At 41.0% G+C, this 11,328-nt stretch overlaps 2 protein-coding genes and 1 non-coding gene across 4 annotated transcripts in view; 1 reads left to right on the top strand and 2 right to left on the bottom strand.

The window, feature by feature from the left end:
- The window catches only part of LOC143295408 (uncharacterized), a 30,444-nt gene extending 29,751 nt beyond the window's left edge, over positions 1 to 693 (bottom strand). For both annotated transcript variants that reach the window (XM_076607089.1, XM_076607090.1), the window contains exon 1: positions 559 to 693. In XM_076607089.1, coding sequence (XP_076463204.1) covers positions 559 to 599 — 41 coding nt within the window. In that variant the 5' untranslated portion in view covers positions 600 to 693. The remainder of the gene's footprint in view (positions 1 to 558) is intronic.
- A 71-nt stretch (positions 694 to 764) lies between these two features.
- LOC143295407 (ATP-dependent Clp protease proteolytic subunit, mitochondrial-like) lies at positions 765 to 11,226 on the top strand. Its single transcript, XM_076607088.1, has 6 exons — positions 765 to 915; positions 2,149 to 2,322; positions 3,473 to 3,569; positions 5,256 to 5,443; positions 6,336 to 6,441; positions 8,414 to 11,226. The coding sequence occupies exons 1-6, from the start codon at positions 895 to 897 to the stop codon at positions 8,515 to 8,517; spliced, it is 690 nt and encodes a 229-aa protein (XP_076463203.1). The 5' UTR covers positions 765 to 894; the 3' UTR covers positions 8,518 to 11,226.
- Trnak-uuu (transfer RNA lysine (anticodon UUU)) lies at positions 1,455 to 1,527 on the bottom strand. Its single transcript has one exon. It is a non-coding gene; the product is annotated as a tRNA-Lys (tRNA).
- Positions 11,227 to 11,328: the final 102 nt, after the last annotated feature.

The raw sequence follows: 11,328 nt of genomic DNA, 5'->3' as shown, positions 1-11,328 counted from the left end.
GGCTCATCAAATCTCAGCTCATCCAGACAAAAGCACGGCAGATTAAACGTGACACAGAAATATGCTGACAAATAATACTTTAGCGCTATTGCTTCAGAAACAAAAGCTCACCAGACTTCTGCCCACAAAAACTCAGGTCAGTTCACTGGACTGCAGTTCACACAATTTTAACTCACTCACAGGCTCAACATTCGCTTTTGCGCAACCACGATAGATTTCAATTACTCACTCCTTTCACTTCCTTGAACCCTGGCCATTGATTACGATTCATTTGACCTGATTAATTCAATGTTCCCTGGTTTTAAACGAATTCTACCCCAGAGTAATTAGAGTTTTGACTGTTATTGTTATCACTTCATTTAAACCGGTTGCTTTCAACCAATTCGGACCATTGTGTCACGCATTTGCCGGCTTCAACTGGCCCATTCCGTTGCATTCTTATGAATGTAACCCATGCATTCATTCGCTATTTGTTAGTGCGTCTTAAAGTTCTATACCGGGTTGTGTACACCGAGTTTTCATGCGTTTCATATTGGCAGTTAAAGAACTGATACTTACTCTGAGATGACAAACGTGTTTTTCCGCAAAGTCGATGTCATGATGATTTTGTAGTCGACGCGGGAGATTGTTTACTGTTGCCAGAACGCCATGTATATGGTTGCGGGTAGAAACCATTCGGAAGCTTGATCGATCATGTTCGGGCTTCTCCGTCTGAGCCACCGGAAAAAGCCGACCGTATTCGGAATTAAAGGGATGTTACTTTGCCTATCAATTCCCATCAGAGAGCGAAAGGACAACTTTCTATTCATTTGGTTCATGTTCTCCAAGCACGTGTTCATTCATATTCTTATCAATCCACACGTACTGCTGTAGCTGTCGTGCTTTCTTGCAAATATGAGGATGTCTTTGTTAAAGGTACAGGTTTGTAAATGTTTTGAAAGTAACTTTTGAAATTACGTAGTATGTCTTTCTCAGTTGTACTCAGTGCAACAAAATGGCAATGTCCACATTTCTTCCCCTCCATTCTTCTGTGTGATTGACGGAGTGAACGTCCACACCTTGTTGTGAACACTACTTATTCCGTCTTGAGGGGAAAACATATGAATATTGCTTACTCTACAACACAACTTTCTGAATCACTTAATCTTAAGGCTATTTCTATTTTTCATCACAGTTTCAGCTCACCCCGCACCCTCTCTTCCACCACTGCTCTCCTCTTCTTAAGCAGGACATGGTTTCGTTTTCAGTTATTGAAGGAGATAATAATAATAATAATAATGATGATAATAATGGTATTTATATAGCGCTGAATCTTGTGCAGAGACAAATCTGAGCGCTTTTACACCAGTCATTCACACGCATGCATAACTCTAAAACTGTCACTGCGTGGTGTCACTGCGTCCAGACAAACCAATATACGCTACGCTACATCTGCTAAACAAAATAAATTGCAGCGCCCAATAGAGGACACGAACCTCTGACCCTCAGATGAAAAGTCTGATGCTCTACCGACTGAGCTAACTGGGCTATACTTGATTTATGTGAAAGGGGCCACACTGTGGCATAACGATGACAAAGTGGTGGTAGCACCATTAATAACTTTAAAAACTGTCCACATGGGGAGGGAGGTATAATGAGAAACAGGGTGGTATGGAATTACCTTTGACTGAAGCTGTAAGGTCCAGGTGACCCAGCCAGCCAGCCAGGAGCTGTTTAGCAGCTCCCGCTTAGTGTTGAATCTGACTGTTTAGCAGCTCCTGCTTAGTGTTGAATCTGGCTGTTTAGCAGCTCCTGCTTAGTGTTGAATCTGACTGTTTAGCAGCTCCCGCTTAGTGTTGAATCTGACTGTTTAGCAGCTCCCGCTTAGTGCTGAATCTGGCTGTTTAGCAGCTCCCGCTTAGTGCTGAATCCAGCTGTTTAGCAGCTCCTGCTTAGTGCTGAACCCGTCATAGAAATCCCAACATAGGCCCTGTCAAACTAAACGTTATTATCATCATTATAACAATATTAGTAGTAGCATAATCTGTTTCTGTCTTCAAATGTCTGTCTCTGAATTCATTATACACAGAATAAATATCTTTCTCTTGTTTATGAGTAGAATGACACGGAAACATGTTTATTATTTTCCCTTTTTCTGTGTGTTTCCAGAACCTGCTTAAAACATGTGTGGCTGATGTGCCTCATGTTCGACATTTTCACCAGTCTGCAAAGCAGCTGTATCCCATGGTTCCCATAGTGATTGAACAGTCTGGCCGCGGAGAACGGTCCTATGACATCTATTCCAGGCTGCTGAAGGAAAGAATCATCTGTGTCATGGGACCTGTATGTGAACAGATTTTTTTTCAGATGTAGACTCATTCTTCTTTCTTTTCTCCCTCTTGCTGTCTCTTTCTCTCCATGTCTGTGTCTGCCTGTCTATCTCCCTATGTCTCTTTCTGTGTGTGTCTCTCTCTACATGTCTTCATCTGGTGCTCTCTGTCTTTGTTTTTCTTTGTTTTGCTGGGAGAGGCACACACACACACACACACACACACACACACACACACACACACACACATACATGGAGAGAGAGAGAGAGGGATAGAGAGAGAGGAGAGAGAGAGAGAGAAACAGAGAGAGAGAGAGAGAGAGAGAGAGAGAGAGAGAGTTGCATTGAATTGAATTTTCTTCATTGAGGTAAGAGAAATAAGCAAAGACATGCTATTTTTATATCCTGTTCATAGGGCAAGGAAAAAAGGAAAACAATGACAACAACCAAAGAATAACATAATACAAGAAAAGATGAATCCAAGAGAGAGGGAGACAGGGGGACAGAGACAGATATACAGAGAAACAGTGAGAGAGAGAGGGAGAGAGAGACAGAGAGACAGAGAAAGAGACAGAGACAGAGAGATTGCTATTGTTTGACATGTATAAATGATTCAGGGATGTGTGAGCCACGCAGAAACGCATAAATGTGCCTTTTCTTTTCATGGGGGGGAAAATATCAGTTGGGCGTGACTGCTATAGAAAAACCGCTGTGTTGTGTTACTTGCTTGTGTGTAGCTTTATGCATTTTTTTTTTTAATCTTTTGTCCAACATTTGTCATGTTGTGAGTGTGTTGGACTTGGCTGTGGTCTGAGATATTGTGAAGGGTGAGTGACAAGCCTGTGGATGCACAATTTAATTTCCAAATGGATGAATAAAGATGTATTGTTTTGTATTGTAAGCCTCAGAGGCCATTCCTGAGATCTGTGCAAATCCGGAGAGGAAAATGGTGAAGGGGTTGAAACTTAAGGATGTGGCCGACAACGGCTGTTGCGACGCAACTGCTGATATATTTGACAATAAAGCACTCTTTTCATGTGTTCCAATAAAAAAAGTCCCGTTTCTGTTCTTTGTTGATGGAACCAAACATTAAGCATTGTGTGCGGATTCCAGACTGATAGCTCAGACTGGAGATGCAAGCTTTCCAGTGTGTGCTTTGTGCAGATAACAGACACCCTGTCCAGCCTTGTGGTGGCACAGCTGCTGTTTCTTCAGTCTGAGAGCAGCAAGAAAGCCATCCACCTGTACATCAACAGTCCTGGTACGTCACACACTTGGTTTCTGTCTCAGTCCAGATTGTCTGCGATTGTTTGCAGGGATGAAAATAAAATTGTCTCCTCCAGACCCCCTCCCCCCTCTTCCTCCCTCCCCCCTCTTCCCATGGGGGATATCAGGACGTCGTTCAGTTTGAATAGTGTCCCCACCTTCCACTGTGGAAGAAAATTGCCTCTTTCTGTTGCTGTCTTTGTTTCTGGCGTTTTCCTTTTCTTTCTGTCATCTCTTCCTCTTTTATTTTCTGCCTTGGTGGTCCTTTCATCTGTATTGTTTTTTCTTGAATGCCATGAGTATTTGTCTTTTTCTGGATTTGATAAATGGGCACTCTTGCTATGTTTTATTCTTTTTAGCTTCCAAAATGTGTGAAGTGCCTTTTTGCAATTTTGGTATTGTGTGCCTGTTATTATATTCAATTTTATATATCATGTAAAATATGCTTTTGTTCAGGTTAGACTTCTATAATCCTCTTTTGAAAAATTGATAAAAAGGTCAATATCAGTGGCATGTCCCAGGTTTGTGTGTATGAATATGAATGTACTTGTGGTTTTATGTCTTAATTTTTTTCAGGTTCTGTGTGACCCATATTTACGGTTTTCAGCACTGATATGGTCCTGTGTGTTGGTTAGGCTTTGAGCAACAAAGATAAATATATCTCCTACAGGGTCGATCTGTTCCAGAAAGTTACACCAGCTGTTGGTTCCGTCTTTTCAGCCAGTTTGAACCAAGGAGTGAAAGTGAAAAGTGTTTTGGAAAGTGATTTGGAACTCATCTGAAGTGCAGTAGAAGAGGGCTAAACTCATTATGGAAAGGAATTGGTTTGATTTTGAACTCAACTGAAGGCTGATTGAAGAGGGTACAACTCCAAAGATGCATGTTCATTTTTTCTTTGGGTCCTGCATGCGGGAAGTAAATCACTTGATTCCAACCACTGCAAGGGATGGCTACTTCATGTTTTGAGGACTAAACACATTTAATTGTGATCCATGGCTGTCAACTGTAGGCAAAGTCTTCAACATACACAAGAAGCTGATCGTGAAATATTTTGTACAATTAGAAATTATCCCTTACACAGCTCAAAAAGAGATGAACTCAAAAGAACTGCTATTATTTGCCAGAAAGATGCTTAGAGTTTGCGGTCTTTAATGTATTGAGAATTCAGAATTTACAAGATACAAGAATACTTTACCTCTCCTGTCAGTGCCTTCAGTGTCGGCAGATTCATGGGGGGCTGTTGTTGGAGGGACATGGTGGCGGTCTCCACTCTGGGAGGGACATTCACTCAGTCTGGCTCCGCGACTAAGCCATTATAGTTGCCAGTTGGGGGCTTAGTATGTGGTGTCCTAAGTAAGTTAAATCAGAACAGGCACCACTGAACACCACCAAAGTAACTCAGCAGCAGTGCAGGGTCTCCTCTGGTGTGTAGCCTCCTGGTGACCTGACATCGATGGTTCCCTGGGGACTGCGACGTTGGGAGTGTGACAGACGAACCCGGGTGTGGCTGCGTTTGCGGGACTCGGAATGAGTGGTGTGGGAGCAATGCCACTGAAACGGTGCAGATGACAGGGCAGCAAAAAAAAAAGAAGAAAAAAAAAAGAATACTTTACCTCTGAAAGAGATTTTGTTGACACATGTGCTGATAAAAAAAGGGAGCATTGAAAATGTTTCTGTTCAGGGGGATCGGTGACAGCGGGGCTGGGGATCTATGACACGATGCAGTACATACAGCCCCCGATCAGCACATGGTGCGTGGGACAGGCGTGCAGCATGGCGTCACTGCTGCTGTGTGCCGGGGAGAAGGGGATGCGCTACTCACTGCCCAACTCACGCGTCATGGTGCATCAGCCCTCTGGGCAGGCCGTGGTAGGCAGAAATGTTTTGACGGTGTGTGTGTGTGTGTGTGTGCATAGTTGTGTGTGTGTGTGTGTGTGTGTGTGTGTGTGTGTGCATAGTTGAATATATTATGGTTGTGTGTGTGTGTGTGTGTGTGTGTGTGCATGCATAGTTGCATGTATGGTGTGTGTTCTTTCTTTCTTTCTATCTTTTTTAAGTTTAACATTTTTCACTGTTAAGGGATATATTAGATAGGGGTTGGGGGCTGGGTGTGTGTGTGTGTGTGTGTGTGTGAGGGGGGGGGGATGTTGTATATGTATGTGTGCGTGTTGGGGTTGGGGTGATGGAAAGAGATGGTGGGATGACTGAGACAGGGAAGGAGACGTAAACATCATCAGAGGTTAAAAGGAAGAGCTGCAAAAGATTGGACTGTCCAAGAGTGAAGTATAAGTGTGTGTGTGTGTGCATGCCTAGTTGTATGTATGGTGTGCGTGTGTGTAACAATGAACCTGTCTGTAAAGCTCCCTGGTAAACCTGTATTTAATTACACATACTTAACCGTGACCCAACTAGTGCAGACTCCGGCAGGGGTCTGACATTCCTGCCTGTGCAAACTACTATCCGCCTGTGCGGAGAAAATGAAACTATGGCCGATAACCTCCCAGAAGTAGGTAACCTCCCCTTTGTCCCGCTGGCTAGCGCCCTCTTTTTCCGGCAGCCATTATGACTCCTGTCCTGTGCTCTCCATACGGCTAAGTTTTTTCATATTTTCTGTCTGTCTGTCGATTCTCTGGTGTTCTTGTTTTTTGTCAAATTTTGTCTCGAACCACTGTAGTAAATGTACCTGTTTTCACAGGGCACAGTCAGGTGCCTGGTGTGTCACAACCTGAGTTATGTGTCATGTTACTTTGTTACGTTACAGGGTCAAGCCACAGACATTCAGATCCAGGCAGAGGAGATTGTGAAACTGAAGAAGCAGATCAACCAGCTGTACATGAAGCACACAGGACAGTCCCTGGATGTGATAGGTGAGTGGTCTCCCCTTTCACGCAAGTGTGAATGCAAAATCAAACTGAGCGTCTAGTCATTCAGAAGAGACAACAAACCAAGGTACCGTGTGCAGCATGAACTTGGTGCACTGAAAAGAAACTATGGCAAAATAATTATTTTTACCTGGCATTTGTAGAGAAAACCCATTCTGATAGATAGTCAAATATATATGCACACACTCAAGGCCTGACTAAGCAGGCTGGTTTATGGTGCTGGTCAGGCATCTGCCCAGCAGATATGTTGTAGCGTATATGGATTTGTTTGAACACAGTGGCACCTCCTTGAGAAATTGAAACTGATAGCTCAGTGATAATGCCGCTAAGAAAGAAATGATAAACAGCTGTTTTATATTAGTGTTAAGGGGTGCAGCGTGGCATATTCGGTTAGGCATTAGACTTTTGATCCAGTGTTCACCAGTGATCCAAGTTTGAACCCCGGTTTCAGCATGGTGTTGTGTCCCCGGGAAAGAATAGAATAGAATAGAATAGAATAGATCTTTATTACCAAGTGTACCGGGGTCACAAGAAATATTGGGGGGGATGGTACGTAACAAGGTATGAACATATATAGAAAATCATACACAAGCACAGATACAGTAGAAATTAGGATACATACAAGTGCATATCAGTATAAAAACTTGTGCATGCTCAAACATGCACACACTGCGCGCACACACACACACACACACACACACATACACGCACACACACACACATATACACGCACACACACACACACACACACACACACACACACACACACACACACACACATACACTCTCTCTCTCTCTCTCACACACACACATATACACGCACACACACACGCATATGCACGCACACACACACACATACACTCTCTCTCTCACACACACACACACACACACACACACACACACGTTTGAACAGAAGCCGCATATTACGTGTGGATGGGGCTGATGACTAGATCTTCAGGTAGATGGTCGTTGAAAGGCACTTTACTCTGGTTTTGCTCACTTGACTGAAGTGTGAATGGGTATCTGACATCAGTCAGGGATGGTCCAAGCAGCAGAAAGAGAGGACTGAGCTCCGTTTTTCCTGTGCTGAGCCCTTGACACAGTGAACATGAATTCACTGCTTCTCATGCCGCAGAAGGCAATGGGGCCTTTAAATCTGGGGAGCAAGCATGTGATGAATATGTTTTAGTTTCTTTGTCAGTTTTGTTATTTGTTTTGATGAAAATTGATTGGCCTGGCCTGTCATAGCTGAAACGGGGTGGAGCTTTGCTTGCTTGGTTGTGGGCTTGAGTGTCACTCACAAATCCGATGCATGAACCACTCCCTTCTGGGACATGTAGATGGGGATGTGTTGGGTTGCATTCTTGCTCCTCTCTGTTTCATTGATACACATGCGTTTATCATATTAATCATGTTCTTTAATGAAATGCTAGGCTTATGTTGGAGTGTTCTGATACAGCTTAGTAATTGTATTGTATTGTATTGTATTATATTGTCTCTTTTTTTATCACAACAGATTTCTTTGTGTGAAATTCGGGCTGCTCTCCCCAGGGAGAGCGCGTCGATACACTACAGCACCACCCATTTTTTTGTATTTTTTCCTGCATGCAGTTTTTATTTGTTTTTCCTATCGAAGTGGAGTTTTCCACAGAATTTTGCCAGGAATAACCCTTTTGTTGCCGTGGGTTCTTTTACGTGCACTAAGTGCATGCTGCACACGGGACCTCGGTTTATCGTCTCATCCGAATGACTAGTATATTCTTTACAAATTTGACAGAAAGTACCTGATCACCACCACAGATTACTTGAGTTCTTCATGTTTTACTCAAATGCTGAATCAACACTTCTTTCTGGGAGAACTTATCAGTAAACTAATTTATTTTTGTTTAATTTCTGATGTCTGTTTTCACTGGGCTACAAGAAACATGACTTGATGATACTTTGTGTCCATTTCCAGAAAGTTCTATGGAGAGGGACCGTTTCATGGACCCCCGTGAAGCCAGGGACTTTGGGCTGATCGACCATGTCCTGGATCACCCCCCTAGTCTGGAAGAGGAGTAATCTGAATAATGTGACGTGAAAATTATAGGCTGCAGGGATACGGATCTGATGTATGATGTGTCTGATTTGTATAAGTGAAGTTAGAAAATTTTGTCTTGAGTGAAGCATGCTGCATTTCACTGATGTAATGGAATCAGTAATTGAAAATTGGTGAATTGGTCAAGCAAAGATTTGAACTGGTGGAGATGGGTCAGCAGATGGGTAATGTAGCCAAGTGGTTAGTGTGTCCAAACTTCCACTTGTATGGTCTGGAGTTTGAATCTTGGTGTCACATGGTATGTAAGTTAACAGATTTTTCCCCCCTGATCTTCCATGCCAGTACTTTGTGTGAATGCCTTTACTGTATGCAGAAGATAGAGCATGCTTGTTTAAGATCTGTAGTCCTTGTATTTTTTTTGTATATACTGGTGACGGAATTGTAAGAATATTGTGTCCACACACCTTTCAAAAATTACGGTCATACGTACAGTGTTCTCACAAACTTGGTGTGTGTCTGTCACTCTGTGTGTGCATATGTGTGTCTGTGAACACACAGGGTGAAGGGAAGGAAAAGGCACGATGTATGTAAGGAACAAATATTGACATGAATATTCCAGCGTGCCCTAAGGCATGGCTGATTGTGTATATGGTTAGAGTAAGTTTTGCAAAGCAGAAAGAAACCTGGAGTGATTTAGAGTGGTTTCAAATACACTTGTCTTTTTTGTCTATACACAAATGTCTTTTTTGTCTTTTCTCATTTTGTCTTATTGACTCTTTTGTCTGATTTACTCATTTTGTTTATGCTTTTCCTTTGCCATTCTGGGTCACACAGGAGAAGAAAACACACTGAATGCAAACTGTTGATATACTTGCATTGTCTTATTGACTCTTTCATCTGATTTACTCATTTTGTTTATGCTTTTCCTTTCATGTTTGCCATTCTGGGTCACACAGGAGAAGAAAACACACGAATGGAAACTGTTGTTATACTTGCTGTCAGAACAGGGCTTTGACAGCTTTTATTTCTTTGAGCATTGTTTTCTCTGGTTGAACTTATTACAGTTATGCATAAATAAATAATCAGAATATTTATCAAAAACATGATGGAAATGCCCTTTGAGTAATGATAGTCCTGCACAAATATACACTCTGAATGTTTTTTAAAATGAAAATAAAAAAGAGGGCAAATTCAGACTGAAAAAAGTCTCTCTAAACCTTCACAATTACAGAAGAAAAATTTCACCCCCAAATGTTTACAGCAAAAAAAGTTTCCAGAAAACTGCATGTTAATGTTAACAGCAAATGAGAAATTAAAAAAAAAACTTTCCTGTTTGAATATGAAAAGAAGAAAAAAGCTTATAATGCTGTCATTGAAAATAGATTTTTAAAGCCTTTTAATTTCACACATGCACACCCTACCCCTCACACAGCATACACACTGTTTGCCCCTATAATAAAAGAAAACCCTTCATTATAAGCAGAAAGGTCAGCATCTTAACGTCTGACAACCACCCAGTCTCAGAACAAGTATCTGCCTTTGGATTTCTGACTGGGACATCCAGAAATAGAAATAGTTTGAGACAGTGAATCAGTTTCTCTTCAATACAACCAGTAGAATTTTGTCTCTGAGAAAATGGAATGCAAACTGACTACAAGAAAAATATCATATAATAACCAAAACAAATGCTTTGGAATAAAATAAACAAAACAATACTGAATGCCAAAGTTAAAGAATATGCAGGTTTTACACTGATACAGCCTTCCACAGCCTATCAGTCTCTTGATTATACATTTGAATAAAAATTTACAGAAATTGTTTGAGACACACTGATATTTACAAAAATAATCACAGCAAATACTGTATTAAGTTCACACAAAACATAACAGTAGCTGTTTCTGTTAACAGGAAATCAGATCTAACACTTTATATAATCATGCTCAAGTATTTGCTCTCAATAAAAACAATAAATGGTGCACACTGGTCTGGGATGACAAATCTTTCTGTGCATGCAATGATGTGCAAAATTCTTTGATCACAAATACCTTAAAAAATACACATAAGTTTGGCAGCAACATAAGTACCAGCAGTGTAAGAATCATCTCACAATACAGTTCAGAATGCTAGCATTTTATATGCTGCAATATAAAATATATCAATTGTTGATATGCTGAATGTTCACAAGTTATAAATGCATTCATTTGTTTAATGTACTCTTAACAATCAATGGAAGGGGTGGCAGACTAGCAACCTGTTTAAAAGAACAACTCCCCAAACCAGAGTTGAAAAAGATTGTCTTGGCCTTGTCTTCAACACAAATGATACATTTATGGTAGGTTCAATTTGTCCACATATTAAAAACAAAACGCGTAAAAATCAAAAGAATGAAAAAAAGAACAAACGGAAAATGCTTCTTGACTGCCACACACACACACAAAACAAAACTCTATTTCATAATTATTATATCAAACAAGTGTATGCACTGCTGTCGCAAGTGAGACACAACTTCAAGTGTGCCTTAATCTCTTCAAGAGTAACAGGACTTGGCTGTTGTTTAATACTTTCCTCTTCACTTCACTTAATTTCCAGTCTCCTAAACAAAAACCCAACATTTTTACAGTAGCCAGAAAAGTCCATCTTTCAACTGCACACTGATCACAGTGAAGGAATCATTCCACCACTGATTACCTCACATGGCAGTAGACAGCGCTGCTTTTTTTTTTTTTTTTTTTCAAATCCTTTTTTTTCATCAAGATAAAAAGATTTTTCACACACGATTATCTATGAAGTTGTAAAATAGAATTTGCACAAACAAACAACAACAATAAAATCCC

This window comes from Babylonia areolata, chromosome 20 (assembly GCF_041734735.1).
Source record: "Babylonia areolata isolate BAREFJ2019XMU chromosome 20, ASM4173473v1, whole genome shotgun sequence".
Classification (NCBI taxonomy): Eukaryota; Metazoa; Mollusca; class Gastropoda; order Neogastropoda; family Buccinidae; genus Babylonia; species Babylonia areolata.
Note: the sequence above shows the minus strand (reverse complement) of the source record. Positions and strands in the feature narration are given on the sequence as shown.